Source organism: Epargyreus clarus, unplaced genomic scaffold (genome assembly GCF_041222505.1).
Source record: "Epargyreus clarus isolate Ecla_fem2 unplaced genomic scaffold, WU_Ecla_fem_2.2 ptg000004l, whole genome shotgun sequence".
Taxonomy (NCBI): domain Eukaryota; kingdom Metazoa; phylum Arthropoda; class Insecta; order Lepidoptera; family Hesperiidae; genus Epargyreus; species Epargyreus clarus.
In genome coordinates, this window is record NW_027332212.1 from 11,931,099 (window position 1) to 11,951,945 (window position 20,847).

General features: G+C 39.1%; 1 protein-coding gene across 1 annotated transcript in view; it reads right to left on the reverse strand.

Moving 5' to 3' along the window:
- Positions 1-20,847, reverse strand: part of LOC140757568 (differentially expressed in FDCP 6) — a 55,646-nt gene that overhangs the window by 1,617 nt on the left and 33,182 nt on the right. The window contains exons 2-9 of the mRNA XM_073093338.1: positions 6,909-7,097; positions 4,263-4,403; positions 2,951-3,190; positions 2,380-2,609; positions 1,866-2,055; positions 1,461-1,597; positions 851-987; positions 367-491 (exon numbers count right to left, since the gene is read on the reverse strand). Of these exons, the coding sequence (XP_072949439.1) occupies positions 367-491; positions 851-987; positions 1,461-1,597; positions 1,866-2,055; positions 2,380-2,609; positions 2,951-3,190; positions 4,263-4,403; positions 6,909-7,097 (1,389 nt within the window). The remainder of the gene's footprint in view (positions 1-366; positions 492-850; positions 988-1,460; positions 1,598-1,865; positions 2,056-2,379; positions 2,610-2,950; positions 3,191-4,262; positions 4,404-6,908; positions 7,098-20,847) is intronic.

Genomic DNA, 20,847 nt, shown 5'->3' on the forward strand with positions numbered 1-20,847 from the left:
AATTCATCGTAACACATTAACGGGTGTAATTAAGACTATGTATATCTAATCGTGTTATATACAAATACAGAAGTAATGTTAATTTAATTATAAAATTTGGTGCTGATAGACTATACAAACAAAGAGATAGAATGATTGACAACGCGCCTAACGGTCACCATACCGATCTGACATGCAAAGAGCTCCGGGTTTAATCCCTGGCGAGACAGACATCTGAATGATGAATTTCGATATCTATTTTGGGTCTGAGTAGTTCTGGTTATGGTGTATTCGTTTTTATTTGTATCTAAAGCATCCACGACGCCGAGTCCTAGTGGAGCCGTGAGTGTAAAAAGCGTTTTGAAAGCTAATTTTAATGACCATTACCCGTAATTGCACGTGCAACGCTTGAGCAGTGTGTTCAGTTTTCGAAATCTTCTGTTGAGCTGCCTTCAATTCCGCATCTAGTCTTTGCTTTTCTTCTTCCAGCTCCCTCAGACGTTTTTCAGCTTCTGTAAACAATAAACATGCATTTCATAAGCAGGTGCATGAGTAATAAAATAATAAATAAATAAAAACTTATTAAATTGATTTGATCTTGAATAGATTTGACTTTGATCAATCAATCTGATTGACCTCATTTTTCACACATAACACACCAATTTAAATACCTCTCTATATCTGAAGTATCAATAATAGTATTAATGAAAAACAATTCGGTCAAGATATACCTTTTTAACATCGTATAGAAATATGCACCTAGCTGCCCCAATTTCCAGGAGTCAAAGTTCAAAGGATTGGAGACTAAAATGTCGTTAAATGTCTTAATTTATCATTGATATTTAAACAAATCTATGATAATAATACATACCTCGGTACTGAGCTTCTTTTTCCGCTTGCAACGTCTCAAATTGTTTCCGTTTCAGTCTTTCCTCTTCTAGCATACGATTCTGTTCCTCTTGAAGTCTTTCTAGTTCTTCTCGCCTCTCCCATTCTTCTGCTAGAACCCTAGAGTGACAAATAAAGGTACACAGTCAGTCAAGTACAATCTACACAGTTTCAACTTCGTAATTTTTTTTAATTACCTATAGAATCAGTATAAAATCGTTCCCACCAGAAACGTGCGAGGTAACTAAGTGGTGAGCCAGTTTCAAGCTGAGTTACAAAACTATTTTTGACTGTTTCCACCCAAGCTTTAACTATGCTGACGGCCATGGATTCCTAGCTCGCACCAGTAGTTCCAATCCATAGCTTGCATCTATAATCTATGTCCGTATATAAAACTTAGTTCTGTTAAATACTCCAAAGCTATTAACATCAAGCAATACTATTAGATTTGACATAGTCTTGCACATTTATAATGGAACGGCAGCCTGATTATTTTTAAGTGTAACTGAAAGTAGTTTCGTACCATGGAAGAGCTACTTAGCCGATTATTTTGGATTGTACTCTTGTTGGAAACGTATAGAATTAATTTTTACCTGGCTTGTAGCGCTCTAACGATTTCTTCATCTCGCTTCGCTTGCGTTTCCTCTTGCAACAATCTTTCTAATTCCGTTTGCGCATGTTTTAATTCTTCTAATTTTTTGTTGTCTTGTTGTGATAATTCTGCTAATTCCTGTAAAATACGTTTAAATGACTATCAATCCAGATTTTTACCAAACTCATTATCTTAATCTGAAATATAATGAGGTATGTATTATGGACATGATCTCGATCTGGTCGGCAATTGATGGATTTTAAAATAATTTTTGATAACTTTTCTGATTACCGGCATGCAAGTACGTACATATTATCTCGCTCAGCATTTGTAAACCACGGTTCCTATATGTTAGTATGTCTATGAAATGGCTTTTACCATTTATGTTGTACAATCATTCTTGTACCTGTGCTTGAGCCTCAGCTGCCAGCCTCGCCCGAACCTCGTGTTGCAGCCGTGCCTTGGTTTCTCGTGCCTCCTTCTCTCTTCTAGCACCAGCTCCTCTTCGCCCCGCTCGGGCTCGTCGCTGGTAGCCCTCCGCCCCTCCAGATACAGCTGCCGCTTGACGTAGAGCCGATACCCATTGTAAGCGACTCCTGTTGAGGAATTAAAATAGGTGGTCAGTAATTATTATTCTCTTTGCTTCTTGTTGTAAAATGCTCCTTGATTTTTGATACGAGATTTTTTTCTTTAGATAAGCTCACTCCTAAAACAGAAGTAATCTGTAACCAACGCCAAATGAAATGCGATATTATCTTCCAGAATTGTGGCGGAAGTCTTTTTTTCTGTGAGACTAGCGAGAATAAATTAACAATCATCTTATTAATCAACAAAGGATAAGTATTTAACCATAATTCACGGTTAAGTTATATAATTGGTCTTACAGCTTTCTAAACCAAAGTATAAGCGATTGCACTGACTTGTGATCCTGAGTGCCGAACTCAAACGTCCTCTCCGGTGTGATCAACTGGAACCTCTGTATCTTGCCCTCGCCGGCTGCTGCCTCCACTGAACAGTATTCATCGATCGCGATCCTGCCACACTGGTCTTTTTGGGATGAGCTCTTGTAGTACGTGAGTGCACATGGTTGGAGCACACACCAGTATTCACGCATAGTGGGCAAGAGATAACCGCGCTTGAATAAGTAACCCTGAAATGTTTAGATTTTTGTCAACACACATGGATTATAAGGTATTCCTCTTGTAACAATTTTTAGAATCATTATTATTATAAATTAATTGTCCCGTCTAATTACATTAAAAGCTCTATTTACTTTCACTTATCCTCGGGTCCGTCCGTAATCAATGCGTCCGTCAGTCCGTCTTGCAAAATGTATTTTATAATAAAAAATAATTTTCAGTTAGGATTCCAATCTTCCGCGCATCAAAATTGTCATTTGCTTTAATAATAAATAAAGCTACCGAAATATTTTCTTTGCTTAATTCAGGAATATAAACAAATAAATTGACACTCGGTTAGTCTAGTACCTACCTTCTTAATAATGTCCTCGATAAAGACGTCATAAATTTCATCAACGGCTTCGACAAGCGCCTCAGAGTGTATCTGCTGATCGCAGCAGTATTTCGCTTCGAGGACAGCTAGGAAGGCTGCCCACTTGAAGTGCCCGATGGAAGAGCCCAGGGCTTCCCAATCCGCGGCGTCCCAGCGCAGCCCGAGGCAGTGCACTAGCTGCTCTGTTACTATACCAGCTTCTGATGGTTGGAGCACTACCTGCCAAAATATAATGAGAATAATTTAATTCTGAGTGCTATTTTTCTTATGAGAATAATTTATCCTGAGAAAATTGCAAGGATAGCAATATGCAAGGAGTATGTCAGTGGATTAAGTTAAAGTTACGTTATGGTTTATTTAAATAAATATTAAGTATTACTAGAACTGTAGAGTCAGATTTTATACGCATAAAATGTATACAACTGATAGAGAGAAGTTTTAAAAAAAGACATAAGTACACTATAGTAAAACCATAATTTTAGACTAAAGTCATTGCCTACATTATAATGGTTAAGTCATGCTTTTAATAACAACATTTTAATCAAAATAAGAGCTTATTTTAGCTAACTGAATTAATTTTACGCACATACGAGTAACATAACCCAAGAATGAATGTCTCACAAATACAGACAATTGAGTTACATTTTTATAATTCGTAATTATCATGCCAACGACCCCGACCGAGAAATCCCTATAGGGCACCATGTGGCATACATATGCAGACAACTGACGTCATAAGTTCATGTAAATGTCAAGTTATTGTTTGGATAACTTGGCACGACAAGTGAACGTCGATCAATGTTAACGCGTTCGACAGTATGGTAATGGTAGATGTGATACTGTCTACCCACTGTCAGGACTGTCAGGTTAGATAGGTGTTTCTATCCAAGGCACTGTAATTTAGACTATAAAAACCCTTACCGTATTTAGCTAACATTAAGGACTATTGAGAGATAATTAAGCAAAGCAATTAATAACCAAAAATAAATACAGCTGTGATTTTGATCGTAATCTAAAGGCTTATAGGAAATGTCCTATTGAGGGCTATTAATCGAAGTAAGTAACCGAGCTAGTAAATTTACAAGTAGTACAAATTTTAAATTTTCTATCTAGCAACTGACAAATGACAATAAGCTCTTCTTGAACTACAAAATATTTTCTAGCTCCTAGTTGATAGCTCATCAATAGGACCGACCTTTACGATGGTTCTGAGGGAACCTCCTACAATAGACGTATTCAAGCTAAAATCGGTACTGGATATATATAAGTATTTAGAAATTAGGCTCCTTACCACATATCGCGTGCTTTCCTCAGCATCCTGCACCAGGTCAGCCAGCAGGCAGAATATCCTGAAGAGTTTGAACACGGAGTCGTCGCCAAACACTGGCTTGTCTCTTGATAACAAGTTTTTTCGGCACACAAACCAGCACACCTGCAACAGAATGCAATTTTTGAAATCGTTTTACCTGCTATTTATTATGTTTTTAAAGCAGTATGGTAACGGAGACATATTTTTCCGAGACAATACAGCTTAGTCCGGAGGGGTAACGGCGCATCTGTGGCCGACCTCAGGTAGGAATTCAATCTTATGGGGGGTTGATTACAGATTACTATGGGTCCACTAGATGGTAAGCTGGCAGTAGCTTAGGACTGCATGACTATCTACTACTCCTATATTAAAAAAAGTAAAACCCTCTTGGTAAGAGAAGTTCTAATCGTTAAACCATAAATTAAGAAAGCGAGCGGTAGTGGCTAGATGAGGTGTGTTTAACACCGGATGTTGTAACATACTTTGCGGGAGGCTTGTTTAGCAGTGGAATGACTAAGAAGACGATATGATAATATTCATGACGAGTGTGTGATGTTGAACGTCACTCTATGATTGTCATTTAGGAGACACGGAACAATAAAAACTAGGCAGGAGATAACCCACTTAAGACCTTCTGGATAATTTCACGTTATGTTTATTGCAGTCCCCATAGTTATAAGAAACGTATAATCAGTATTGGACTTCTGGGAGCTGGAGGAAGAATGTAAACTTAATGATAATGTCTCTATGTTTACTTAAAATTTATATTTAAGCCCAATCATGCAGAAAACAAGACACAGATATTAATGAATTAAAGCGATAAAAGTAGTTTAACAGTTTAATATAAAAGTGTTAGACTTTTTTAACAACCGAAAAATTAAGGTTTGAGGGACGTGTGCTCGCTGCGTGTAGATGTGTATAGAAGAGGCGTCGTAACAGAAACAGCAATAATGCGAACTGATTTATTTCTTGTACAAATACATTGGTTGCGAGCAACTGTCTGACTGATTATTTATTGTGAGCGACAATACATATATTAATTTGGCTCGGCACATCACTTCCCCCTTTATTAAAAAAATATGCAAACAGAACAGAACATAATTGCTCGGCACATACGCAATACAATAAACATGTAGTATACCAACAAAACAATTCACATGAATAGGTATAAGAAACAATACCTAATAAAATGATTCATTAATTTTCGTTCTATATCTACCACCAAAATTGCCATAAGAGATATGCGATTCATCGAGCACTCACTATTCCATTACCTTAATGGAATGAAACCTTGTTTTCATTCTGCTCTACTGAGTCATTGTTTCACAGTAAGATAAGCTACGTATTTTGTGACTTAGGTCGATATTTAACAAAATAGTCACCGCGAAAAAACTAGTTTCATTCATTTTATTTCATAAGAAACATATCATAGAAATCTATACTCTATACTAATATTATAAAGTGGAAAACTTTGTTTGTTTGTTTGATTGTAATGAAAAGGCTCAAAAACTACTGGACCGATTTTAAAAATTCTTTCACCATTCCAAAGCTACATAATCCACGAGTAACATAGGCTACATTTTATATGAAATATACTTGATAAATAGATTTTGAGGCGGTACAAAGTTTGCCGGGTCAGCTAGTTTAATTATATTTTACTGAAATTACAGTGAAATATAATTAATTTTCCAGATTAATTAAATTTTAGTTTTATTGGTAGAGATAAAATAAACCTAATATTATTTAGAAATTATTGTTTATATTAATTTATCCAAGAGTAATTGAAAAAAATTGTAATCTGGGGGCAATGGAACAAACAAAATAAACATTTCTTGTCAGACATGAGATTGACATAGGTTATTTATACTTAATCACATCACTAAGATTATTAACATTTAAGAAAAAAAAATTAAGTAAGAAAAAAATAACTTTAAGTAAGTTAAATTGAACTTGGCTTATGCGTCTCGACTAATCAATATAGACTTTGTTATCATTTCTCGCTTTTACATAACATAAGTACTAAAACGATACACTAATTGTTCTATATTGTATTACAAAGAGAATATTATCCAACTGACGGAAGTAGGGCAAGATAACAATGGTCTATTCTTTACGGTCTCTGGAGTAAAATGTCTGTCAGTTACGGATAACCTTTGGTATATTGATCAGGCGTATGGATTTAATTTAAGGCGTCCATGTAAAAGACCGAAGTAGAAAACACGTCAGAAGTCTGGATGGTGAGTGGTCACTGGGCCTATTAACTCCATATAGCAAACCTCAAGCAAGGGGTTCACCTAAAGCATCAGCTGCCGTATTCTAGTTAGGAGGGTGTGGTTAGACATACTTATTCTAGATGTTCCAACTTAGTCCTTACTACTTATTCTTAGATAGGGTTGATTATAGATGGTCATGAGTAGTAAGCAGTAAACACTCAGGTGGAATCTCATTTACTATTTGTATATTAGGTACAAAAAATGGCATTGTCGGCGTTAAATGTGTCGCTCGAAAATTTAATACCAACAGACAAGTTTTTTTTCGCCTTATAATATTTGTTATGGAGATGCAATGGAGGCGTTGGCCAATGTTCACCAGCTATAAGTCCATAGGGTATTACATAAAAAAAAATACCTCGCTTATTTTCTTCTCATAATCCCTGATGACCGGCAGCGTGACGGTCTTCGGGAGCGAGCTGAACACTTCGTGCTGGAGGTAGTACTTGAACTCGTCGAAGGTGAGCTCCTGCGACGACCTGTAGTGGTCCAGGCCTTTCTCCACTCCATACAAGTCCAGTAAAGTACCGATGTTTGCTGTCAACACCTGGAAAATCAGAAAATCAGTCACTGATTTTAGAAAATCAAGCACAGAATCCATTTTTTTATGTTATAGTAATGAACATGAATCGTTATATTCGCAGACAATTATAAAATAACAACAATATTTTTTATAACAGAGCAAGCAGTCCACTTGATGGTAAGTGATTATATCCGTCCATGGAAATATGTAATTAATCCCAGATACGATTAGAATCATATCTGAGGTTTTTACAGGTGCCGTGCTACCCCGGAGGACTAAATTGAAAGCTTCGGATAAGCATCTCTCCCTTACACCCCCTTAATACCAGAATACAGCAGCCCTGAACGCTAGTATTATTTGGCAGATATAGGTGTGGTAATGATACCTCTCAAGGCGAACCACAAATATCTACCATACATTTTCTCCCCATAAACAATCTATAAAAACATTTTACAAATACTACATCGTAATCGTCTTAATACACTACACGACGCTATGGTCATGAAATCTACATAACAATCCATACGCTACCAAGTACCGACATCCGTACATAACATACACATTACAAATGAACCCACATCCCGTCAAGTACAGTTACGATGAATTGTTCTCATCTTACTCATTAGATAAGCCGCGACTCGATAGCCGCAGGATACGTCATGCAGTTTGAATTATAACGCTTTTCATGTCATACTAACTGTAGAATGAATAAATAAATGTAGAATGAATATTAACGATATCGGATAACTTAATGTTAAAGATTTTATTAAATTAAATACAATAATACAATAGCATAAAAATCATATATACGAAATGCAACAAATTAAAAATGTTATCGAATATAAGTAGTAGTCACTATTTTTTTAACAATGTTTAAATCATTTCATTGGTGTTTTCTTTTTTACTGGTAATTTTATTGCTTTTCTTCAGTACACAAGTTTTTATCCTCTGTTTACCGTTAAAAGGATAGACTGCCAAAAACAAACAAAGCTTAATGCTAATGTAGCTATCATGTAGCTATATTTAGATACTTCTGAGCAAAATTTTATGATATTTCATCTGAGATGAGTATATATAGCGTTTTGTCTATAAATCAGTATTAGAATTTTATGTTCATACTTCGTACACTGAATTACTTTATAAAGGCTTAAAGAGACAAAAAAACAAGTAATTTGAAAAATAAGTAAGCTACCTCCGGTTCATTAAATTGCAATTACACTGTGCATTGTTTCCTTCTTACTCATACATAACTTCAATTAGATAACCAGCGAAAAAGTAGAGATACCAATGAAAATATAGATTTAGTAACAGAATAGACTGTGGATAATAAATTGTTCTTAAGTACAGATAAATCTGTGAACACATTAGGTATACAGTATGGAGACAGTTATGTGGGTGAACCAAATTGGCTCAGACTACATGCTTATTGATTCATATTGCACGTTGATTGGTTGGAACAAACCAAACGTGTATAGGACCAAGAATTACTTGTAGGTATAACTTACATAAGATCTATTTAACTGATGTTCTATTAATTGCATTAGGACAAGATTGATGAAAGGAAATTACTTAAGTTATATTAAGACGGACTCATAGTATATACCCTAAATGCTACCTAAAATCATAGAGACTAAGCTTTGTTGTTAAAATTTCAATGGATGACCGCACTAAGATTAAAAAATTAGTATTTACTAGCTGTAATACCACGTTACAGACGGTTATTTGTGGTCGCTCATGGACCATTGGGTAATAGCCTCTTTAGACATAATACGATACAAACAATATGAGTCATGAGTCTCACTTGGCATGATCTAGGGCTGCCACATACATGTAAATAGATGTCTATGCTGCTTATTTAAAATATTATTTAGTTACGTTATATAATTAAAGTCTTAACAAGTAAGCAGTGATATTAAGTTTGCTTATTTTAGTCTTGGTGATTATAGTAGATAGTAGAACTAAGGTATTCCAATTAAATTCAGTTTAATTCAGGTGGCATTCCAATTCAATGTAGCTTTGAATATTGATTTGGCAGTGATGACATCAATGCAGAATATCTTTCAATTAAATAAAATTGGCACAAGCCATAATAACATGCTTTTTACGGAACACTGGTGGAATCTTTTTTTTTTCAACAATTTGAGAAGTCTTCATGTAAATACTAGGTCCTTCTACTATGTCCTTTCTTGCGATTTGAAAGCAAAAATAAAGTAAGTAGTTCAGCCAGAGTTCAACTCTATTTAAAAAAGTTTTTATAAATAAAAAGATAATTAGAAATATAAAGTTTATTTTCATAACATAAGTTTTATTTCTAACACATAAATACATTTCTATCAGCCCTAATGTAAGTGGGATGACGTGTCGAGGAATGACCTTACACCTACGAGCGTGTCTCAAGTCTCGACCGAGCTTTACCGCTGATATTGGTGTAAATGTTTTAGTTCTAACTTAGTCAACAAATTAATCATAGCTATGCTTTACTACTACATCTTAAAATTGTATTTTATCTCTATATAGAGCGAACAATTTGCAATTGCTAATAAATATAATGTAAAAAATAGAAGAGGTGTCCTGACTGAGACTGTGTTGATACAACCGCTACATCTATTTCTTATAAAAATTACATATTATGTATACAATTATAAGGCTGTAAAACCCCCTGTTGTTCGACTCCGGCGGAACCATCGTCACACCTAATTTGTGCCCAATAACAGCAGTTACCACGCAGCCAGTTACCGTCATGTGGACTGGATGCTCGTGTGCTACTCCTATATTATAATAAAAAAATTACAATTATATTTTTTTCAGTAAGTAATGCCATTTCCTTCTGGTTTAACGGGAGTTTCGTAAAAATGTTAAATTATGAGTAGTAATCTTAGCAATGTTAACAAGGCGTTTCTGTTTTAGTCATCAGTGGTAGAGTCAAAGGTCTATGTAGGTATATTGTTGTAGAATTATTAAGTTTATTGCCGCCCATGAACATCTGTAATCAACCCCAGATAGGATTAGATATCCCTACCTGAGGTCGGCCAAAGATGCGCGCTACCCCTGACAATTAAGCTGGATCGCCTAGGAAAAGTATGCCTCCCTTACCACACCCTTCGAACCAGAACACAACACTCTTATTATTAGGCAGAAAATGGTGTGACGGTGATACCGCCGGAGTCGAACCACCAGATCTGTCACCTTATAAAAGTAAAGTAAAGTAAACTGTGCAGGGGCACATTACTATAATTGCTGGGTTGGAAGAATTGAAATCCCTTGTTTTACTCTTGTTCCATTTATTCCTTTGTTCCATAGGTCTATTGCCAGTACTGAATGAAAATTTAAAAATCTGGCCTATTTATATCCCCGACTCAAGTACCACAACTAGAAGCAGGTTTAGGCAGGAATATAGGCCTTTTGGCCAATTACAACCATTTCCCGTTATTCTATGTCTAAACCTGTACGGACCTGTACGAACCTGTTCAAACTGTGGCCTTGAATCGAGGATTCACAATAATAATAATAATAATCTATTTAGTTTGTTTAGGAATTTACATATTTCTATTTAAACTTCTATTAAAACCTAAACTATTGCAAAACCTATTATAAATGACACCTATACCTATGCCCTATAAACTATTACGAAATATTTATTTTATTACATTTACAAAACTTAAACTATTATCTATTTTCCCTATTCTATTAAATCCTATTATATACTATTAACAATAAAACATAAGTAAAACACTATTTAAACATAATAAAAACATCAATAAATTACATTAAAAACTATCAGCTGTTTACGTAACTACGTCTTACTGCTATGATCAGCTGATCGAGTTGGAGTCAGCTGTTTAGCGTCGGCCATTGAACTATACAATATTAATCAGCTGATCGTGTGTTACGAATAATGAAGTCTTTATTTATTACAACTTATGAACTATTATTAACTATAAATTAAGTAAACAATTTCAAACTTATAATTACGTCGAATCTTGAGTCAGCTGTTCGCGTCGTCCCGCACATTTCTCCCGCCGTGCAGCTGTGTTGCATCTTCTGTCGGTGCTGGGGCGACGTCTTCTATAGGCAGCACTACCAGCTTCCTCACTGGCCGGCGTAGAACTCCTCCCTTGGTTGCCACGTCGACTGTTCTTACTATGTTGTCTGGACCCGGAAATGTTGCGATGACCCGACCTCGAACCCATATGTTCCTAGGTAGGTTACTATCCAATATTTGTACTAAGTCGCCGATCTTCACTGTTGCCCCTCTTCCGTGGGGCTCCCGCCGGTGTTGAAGCTCAGGAAGGTACTCTCGAAGCCATCTTGTCCAGAATATGTCGGTTAATCTCTGCGCGGCACGCCAGCTGTTTTTGCATATGGTGTCGCGGTCGTTGAACTCTCCCGGGGTCGATACTCTTCCGTTCCCGCCGAGTAGGAAATGGTTCGGTGTAAGCGCTTCTGGGTCCTCGGCGCTCACTGACACGTGGGTGAGAGGTCGGCTGTTCACTGTATATTCCACCTCTGCCAGGAGCGTCGTGAGGACTTCTTCTGCTGGATGTCGTTCGTGAAGCGTTGCTTGCAGTGCAGTTTTCACGGAGCGCACGAGCCTTTCCCACGCGCCTCCCATGAAGGGCGCGCCAGGTGGGATGAATCGCCACGAGATGATCTTCTTAGCAGCCTCCTCCGCTGTGGCTGCGTCGATCGCCTGCCGTAGTTCCTTGTCAGCGCCCCTCAGGTTGGTGCCGTTGTCCGACCATATTTGCGCCGGACGTCCACGGCGCGCCATCATCCGCCGGAGCGCCATCACCGCAGAGTCGGTGGTGAGCGATGCTGTAACTTCTAGATGAATAGCACGTGTGGTTAGACAGGTGAAGATAGCTACATACCTCTTCTGATTGGTACGCCCGACTGTTACTGTAAGCGGCCCGAAGTAGTCGACTCCTGTGTATGTGAAAGGTCGCTTGTGATGTGCCAAGCGACACGATGGTAGGTCTCCGGTTCTCGGGTACGGCGGTGCTTGAGTTTTCATGCGGCATCTGAGACATTGTCGTATTATAGTGCGCGTCACCGGACGTAACCGTAGAACCCAATACCTTTGTCGACACTCGTTTACCGTGGCCTCGACTCCGCTGTGGTGCATCTGTCTATGGATGCTGTGTATCCATAGTTTGACTGTAGGATGGTCACCGTCCAGCACCATGGGGTTCTTGACCTCATTTGTGACGGCTTCTATTGCTTCGATGCGGCTTCGGAGTCTCAGGGCACCATTTTCATACTTGACACTTAATCGATGTAATCGGCTATCTCTGTCTATAGGCTTCTGACGTTTCATGTTATCTATATCAACCTGAAATGAACTTTCTTGCGACGAACGCATTAATAACTCTTCTGCTTCTCGGAGGAGTTCTGCGGGCACGGAGATATAACACTTGGCTTGTTCTATTTTTCTATGCTTTACCTGTGGAGCCACCGGTGTCTTCTTTTGACGTCGCCAGTCGGGGTCCGCTTGAGCGTTTCGTCTAGTCCTCTTGTAATTGACCCGCTGTTTAGACGTCCTGCAAAGCTGTATAAACTGTAAAACCCTTGCTGTAGTGAAACGTAATCTATCCCAATTTGAAAATCTAGACACCTCCGGTAGACCTTCAGCCAGCTTCAGACCTCGTTCTGTTACTATGTTGTGTGTTCTTTCTTCACCTGTAGGTTCTGATGGATACGACGCAGAATTTTCTATTGGCCAGGTGCTCGAATCCTCGTGTAGGAAGTCCGGTCCCCTATACCACCTGTGGTTCTTATTGAACCCTATTGGGACATTTCTTGTGGCATCGTCCGCCACGTTGGACTTCGTTGGCACCCAGCGCCACTCACTTACCTTTGTACCTTCTTCTATAGCCGCTATGCGATGTGCCACATACGACTTGTAAGAGCGCGAACCAGCCTTGATCCATGAGAGTACTGTGCGGCTGTCCGTCCAGAACGTTCTTGAGTCCGGCTTTCGTTGATGTTCTTTAACGACGGCGTCGGCGAGGCGAGTTCCCATCACTGCAGCTTGTAACTCTAACCTAGATATAGATGTTAACTTTAAAGGTGCCACCTTGGCCTTGGACATAATTAGTGATATGCTGACGTCGCCGTTGGGTGCCGTTGCTCTCCAATACAATACCGCTGCGTAGGCTGACTCGCTGGCGTCGGTGAACACGTGGAGCTGAAGGGATGTAGCGTCGCTGTACTGTAGGTATCTTCTTGGTATTGCTATGTTCGAGAAGCTTCTCAAATGTACCATCCAGTCGCGCCACTGTTCCGCTATGTGATCTTCTATTTTCTCGTCCCACGATGTCCCACGCCGCCAGAGTTCCTGTAAAATCTGCTTAGCTCTTATAGTAACTGGTGAAGCAAAGCCTAACGGATCAAAAAGCGACATAACTATACGTAGGGCTTCTCTCTTCGTCGGTGTTTTCCCATCTATAAGTTCACGAGGCACACGCGTTAAATTGAGGTTGAAGGTAAGTTCGTCTGTATCCGGTCTCCATACGATTCCTAACACACGTTCCAGCTGCTCTCCCGCCTTATAGAGTTCTATGTTCTGTGACGACTCCTGTTCCCCTAGTGCTCGTAGTAGCGCGGGCGTGTTGGACTTCCATTGTTTCAACTCGAAGCAAGCTCTTCTATGTATATCACGCACGCTTGAAGTGATGCGTATGGCTTCTTCGAGGCTTCTAAAGCTGTCCAGGTAGTCGTCGACGTAATGCTTCTCTATAATGGCGGAGGCTGCTTCTGGCTCGGTCTCTTCATACTTCTTAGCGTTCAAGTTCTTGACGAATATTGCTGTTGACGGCGAACTTGAAGCTCCGAAGATGAGTGATGTCATTCTATACTCCTCGGGTGGTTGATCGTCACGACGGTTCCCTCGCCACAGGTACCTAAGAGCGTCTCTGTCTTCTGTTCTCAACTTCACTTGCATGAACATTTCCTTAATGTCAGCTGTTACTGCAACCATATGCTGTCGGAACTTCATCACGACCCCTGGAAGTGATTGCAGTAGATCTGGACCTTTCAACAGCAAGTCGTTGAGTGCGACACCCTTAGTCTTCGCTGCGGCGTCGTGTACCACTCGGAGTTTATCTGGCTTCATTGGGTTCACTACCGCGAAGTGCGGTAAATACCAAGTTCTATTGGGAGTCTTCGTCCTCGGTGCAGGCTCGGCGTATCCTTTCTTGATAAGCGCGTCCATCTGTTCTGTATACTTCTGTTTTAATTGAGAATTACGGTCAAGCTTCTTTTCTATGTGCATAAGACGTGTCAACGAGTTGTCGTAGTTGTTAGGCAAGTCGACCTCTTCTCTTTTCCATAGTAGAGCGGTTTCGTATCTTCCTTCTTCTGTTTGGGTTGTATTTTTCTGTAAGATACGTAAGGCTTGCTCTTCAGGGTCCGACTGTGGCTTCTTTGGGTTGATGCATAGCGAGTCCATTGCGAAGTAATGCTTCATGAGATCTTCAAGCTTATCTTCCTGCGGCGCTTCTGTAATGTGTGACACGAAGTTAGCGGTACGTCCAATAATTCGGTTGTGGCTTCCGTGAAGTACCCATCCAAGTGGCGTGAGAGACGCTACCGGTTGGTTCTTCCTTCCCCTTCTCACTCTTGATGCTAGAAGGAGATGCCAATTGTCTTGACCGATGAGTATGGTAGGCTTCGCATCTTCATAGGAGAGTACGTCACTAAGATCTCGCAAGTGTTCACATTCTTCAATCTGTTGTCTTGCTATTTCCTGCGGCGACACGTGCAGGTTCTTGATAGTTCTCGCTTGAATGCTTGCTGTGTGATTGTTCAACCCGTTGAGTGTGATGCTAACTCTTCTTGACTTCGTTTCAGCTGTTTTCAACTCGTTGATTGCTTCTATACGTAATGGGTCGATGGGTCCCTTTGCCCCTATTTCGTAGGCAAGGCTGTCGTCTATCAGCGTAACTGTAGATCCATCGTCCAATAACGCGTAAGTGTTGACCGTATTCTTGGGACCTGTTGCCTGCACCGGGATTATTTTCAAAAAAGTTTGCTTCTTTGTAGGTCTGGCTGTAGTCCACGCGGAGTTGATGACCTCTGTTGACTTTTCTTCTGTTTCTGCCTTTTCTGTTCTGTTGAAGTGTAGTAACCTGTTATGGAAATACTTACAACTATTAATACCACACGGCTTCGTTCGGCAGTTGTGAGTCTTGTTTCTGAAGCGTAGACACCGAAAGCATAGTCGTTTCTTCTTTGCTATATCCCATCTTGTGCTTTCGTTTGCTTCTTTAAACTGTTTGCAGTCCGTCGCGATGTGACCTGTTTCTTCACATACGGGGCATTTCTGTATAACTGTAGACTGCTTTTCTAATACTGTATGTGTCTTCTGAGGACGTCTATTACTATACATCGGCGGTGCCATCTGTTCGGGGAGTGCATAGGGTCCGCACAGCTCAGCTTCTCTCTTCATAAATTTTTCAAACTTCAATAAGTCAGGCTCTTCTTTCGGTTGTGTTGCAGCAAAGTCGTAATATCTGTAACGTAAAGTAGGAGTAAGCTTGTCCACCATTACCTTAGATACCTCCGGATTGTAGAGATAGTAGACGCATTTCAATGCCCGAAGTGTAGACACGGCGTTTGTAACCTTAGTAGAGAACACGCAAATATCCCTAGGCGACTCGCAGAGGCGCGGCAGTGTTCTCAATGTGTCTATTTCGGCCATTGCTATCATCTCCGATCTACCGAATCTCATTTCCAAGGTCTTCATAACATCGGATGGGTGCGCGTTGGTGATCAATAAGCTTTCAACTGCTTCCTTAGCTCTTCCTATTAGATGTCTTCTTAACCTATTAATATTTTCTACTATTGAAAAAGACTCTTCTGTTTCCATATATGCTGCTCTAAAAGGTAGCCAGTCCTGATAATTACCGTTAAAAGTCGGTAATTCAACAAACTTTGAGGACCGCTGGCTAGCTTTGATGGCCTGTGTTATCGCTGACGTAAGTTGAGAGAAGTCTGGCTGCGCGTGGACTCCCGCCGGTGCTTGAGCTCCCGCCGTTGTATGTACTCGCGGATCTGGTTGGGTATGGTGCGCTGTACTATTATTCTGTTGAACCGGCCTTGTCTCTTCCGTGATGGCTTCTATTTCTGTTTCTATTTCGCGGAGAGGTAGGTGCGGCTCGTCGGCTATGGCTAGCCTCGGTTGCGCTTGCTGTTCCAACCAGTCGTCGACCCTGGTGTCGGCTTCTGTTTTTGAGTACTCGGAGACGTCGTCATCGTCGTCTTCTGCTTCTATAACGGCGAGGCGTGCTGTTGCAAGTTCCACTTGCAGACGTATGAGCTCTTCTTTGGCCTTGGCTATCTTGTAAGCCTTTGTCCTTGAACGCGTGGATCCGGCGCGTCGACTCGGAGCGCGCGAACCATGCTGACTATGTGCTTCTGAAGGCTTCTGTATTACTGTCGGTGAATCAGTACTGGCGGTGAGCTCGACGGAATTCTTGAAAATGGTCGCAGCCGGCCTGGCCATCGTGGTGCCAGTGGCCACTGACGCTACTGTACCCTTCGTCGTGACGGACGTGTCTGTAGCGGAGGTTCCCCCAGTAGTGTCGGTCGCGGTGGTTCCCGTGGCCGACGTTTCTGTTGTGGTGCCCGTAGCGGAGGTCCCAGTGGTCGCGTCAGACGAGGAGGGCTTCGTTTCCGTCGAGTCTCGGCGCTCTTTTCCCACGGAGCGTGTGATCGGCATTCTTCTTGCTAATACACAAAAATGACAATTGGAACGATAATATTACTTACTATTCTTCAATTTCTTCAATATTCGGCTTTCGAAGGACCATTAAATGTGCAGGGGCACATTACTATAATTGCTGGGTTGGAAGAATTGAAATCCCTTGTTTTACTCTTGTTCCATTTATTCCTTTGTTCCATAGGTCTATTGCCAGTACTGAATGAAAATTTAAAAATCTGGCCTATTTATATCCCCGACTCAAGTACCACAACTAGAAGCAGGTTTAGGCAGGAATATAGGCCTTTTGGCCAATTACAACCATTTCCCGTTATTCTATGTCTAAACCTGTACGGACCTGTACGAACCTGTTCAAACTGTGGCCTTGAATCGAGGATTCACAATAATAATAATAATAATAATCTATTTAGTTTGTTTAGGAATTTACATATTTCTATTTAAACTTCTATTAAAACCTAAACTATTGCAAAACCTATTATAAATGACACCTATACCTATGCCCTATAAACTATTACGAAATATTTATTTTATTTCATGGTGATCTGAAATATAATTGAGAATTACAATGTAGTATCCTTCTTCCCACTCGTCGGCATCGCGATTGTTTAGCCTTTAAAAAACAAAAAAGTTTTAAGACCATTGACACTGCGTATGACAGTGACACTATTGACAGCTACCTCACTTCTTTTTCGCGCTTCCAAGGCATCGTGATATTATTTTTTCAAAGTTTTGTTAAACGTGTATAGTGAAGCAAAACTAGTGAAAAAATGGAAACTAGGAATGAAGAATCACGTCCGCGTAGTTGTGGTCGCAGTAGCAAGAATTTACGAAGCAATTCCTCGGATTGGATCACCGGTTCATAGGTTATGTACAAATCACTTACTAGGTATGTAAGAAAATAATGTATTCATTTTTTACAGTTATGTATGCACAACTATAAAAATGCCTAAATAACTAACATATGCTTAGAAAGAAACTATATTGTTTGAAAAACTTTCTCGTATCTACAACTTCAAAACTATTCACGCACGCCAATCTCGCTCTTGCACGTTACAGACACCAAACGGTGCTCATATTCGCCATTAACCGTAAGATGCTTGCATTTTTATGCATATAATTTAGCAATTAAATGGTCCAAATATAAAATGCACCCGAGCCACGAGTACCACCCACCCGAGTACGAGATACTCGTGGCGTCGCTTTGTCGACACTAAATGGTTCCCATGTTCACCATTAAGCACGAGATGCTGGCCCTAACATTTATATGTGACAAATGTTGGAATATTCAAAGAGTCACAACCGTGGAGTACGAGATACTCCTAGTTTTACTTTGTTGACACTAAACGGTTCACTCATTCGCCATTGAGTACGAGATACTCGCGCTAACATTTCTATGTGGCAAGTGGTCGAATATACAAAGCATCAGAACCGTCGAGTACGAGATACTCCAAGTGTTACTTTATTGACACTAAACGTTTCACTCATTCGCCATTGAGTACGAGATACTCGCGCTAACATTTCTATGTGGCAAGTGGTCGAATATACAAAGCATCAGAACCGTCGAGTACGAGATACTCCAAGTGTTACTTTGTTGACACTAAACGTTTCACTCATTCGCCATTGAGTATGAGATACCTGCGCTAACATTTATATGTGGCAAATGGCTTGAATGCTTCCATCACTAGCTATTGCACTAACAATACACAGTATGAAGCATGAATGATTTATAAGCACCAAGCTAGAGCTGCTACAACACAAGGTTATGCCAACCCTGCTATACCAACTCTGACAAAATAATTTTCAGAACCAGCTATAATTTCAGGAATCATTCATGGAGTTATTGCAAATAGCAAAACATATTGGTAACTATATGGCAAAACAGTGTCCTAACAGAAATGAAAAATATTATGTCAACACACTGGGACAACGAGTGAATACAATAATATCATCAGAGTTCTCTAAAATTGGGAGGTATATGTGAAGCAACTGGATGAATGACATATTCCAATGAGAACTGAGGAAAGCAACCTGGTACATTTTGATGCTCTTCTCAGAATAACACTTTAACTAGTGCTACCTATAAAGGTCATAATAGGTCATTTATGCTCCACCACAATACACACGATAAAAATATATGTAATACATGGTGGAGAACAGAAAATAGGAATCATCACATTGCTGGTGCGCTAACCCAAAACAAATATAACCCCGTGCATATAAGAATCTTATCAGGATTCACTGCACAGCGTGATGCTCATGAGCTCATGTAACGGAATCATACTGAAGACATTGAAACTCACTTAGCTGCATTACAAATGATAGAAGACTAGCTATCTTATCAGAAAACAATGTCTAAAATAGACATTTGTGACATAAATGTTTTATGCAGCACCCCGTTGCCAATTTGAAATTGGTTGAGATTGGTCGTTCCACACAAATCAATTGTGTTATATGATATTAAAATTTAATATATGGCGTCAAGATAAAAATCTTACAACATTGATGACAAAATTATCTTTGTATACTAGTTAATCCAATGCTCGATCTCAAATGTCAAATGGTAATAGATGTGCTCCTCACATTATCACATACACACTGGCGTATATACATGACAACTGTTTCATGTTAACCTGAAATAGAACAGAAGGCATGCTCTCTCAAAAGAACCACCTCAGGAGGACAATGATTAAGCAAACAAGACTCCGGCTTATTGATACTGACACATATCTGTCCAATATATTTTTAGTCACATGAAGAAAGAATACTATAAGTATCCCATATATTGGATCCAGCGTCTGAAGTCCTAGCTTTGATAGTAGCATTCTGTGTTAATACCTCAACACAATCGAGCAGAGTTCATTGATTTGTTATGGATACTCTATAGTTCCTACTCAATTTCAGCTGTTTTATAAGCAAATAACAGGTACCTATACATGGCTCAAAGTAAACAATATTACATGGGTTATATTGTAGTACCTCTTACTCACATATATACAAATTATGTATAATAAAAGTTAATCAGTTACCAGCTATATAAAGCTGTTTGATTTGATATCTTTTGGGCTAGGCATATATGAATATCCTAACATCCAGATTAGGTGTATTTCAAGATATTGCGGATTTCAGGAAATACTCGTATTATTAAGGTATAACTCTAAGGAGATTTGTATCAAGGAGTACAATCAGAACTATAATGCACCACTTAACTACTGGTACAGAGTACCTACTTAAAGTCATTGAGCTTACATAATATATATAACTCTATTATATATAGATGTAACTTGAATTGAAGTTTTTAAATTATCTATTTAATACACTGGTTTACAGTGATAAAATCAATCCAGAAGTCTGGAGTTGTCTTTGGACACAAATACCTTTATGATTTATGCTAAGGCCAGGTACTATAACAATACCTGCAATACTATAACAATACAAATGTGCTAAATAATAAATGTCCATACTTGTAAATAATTCAAAAACCTTGTTTAGTATTACTTATTTATGTGGCATATGTGACATAAATGCAAATATGTGAGTGTCAAGAGTGAACTTTATGTACAAATGTGAGAATTTATACAAAATTAACAGTTTGGATTTCGTTACACTTATCTTTCAGTGACTCAATAGGAATAAATACAGTAATAATTAAAGGTTTGGAAGTTCAGTCCACAAACATATGGTTAATTATTAAATATCTGCACATATTTTTCACTTTTACTGTACATAACTGCTTAAAATATGAGGTTGATCATCATGAAAAAATTGACTAAAGATTGGTAGTACCTATGTAATGTTTTACAACAGAAGCCTGGTACTCCCAACATTACAAAATGCAATCAAATAATAATATATTATTTATATTGTTGCTTAAACATTTCCTTTAGCAACACCGGGTTTATATAGAAACATGCATCATACATTTATACACCAGTCATCAGGTCAACAAATAACACAGCAGCCCATTAACCCTGGAATAAAGACAAGCATAATATGAGAATTGCTATTGCACTTAAGTCTTTATAATGTCTATGTTAGTTACACTAAAACTGAAAT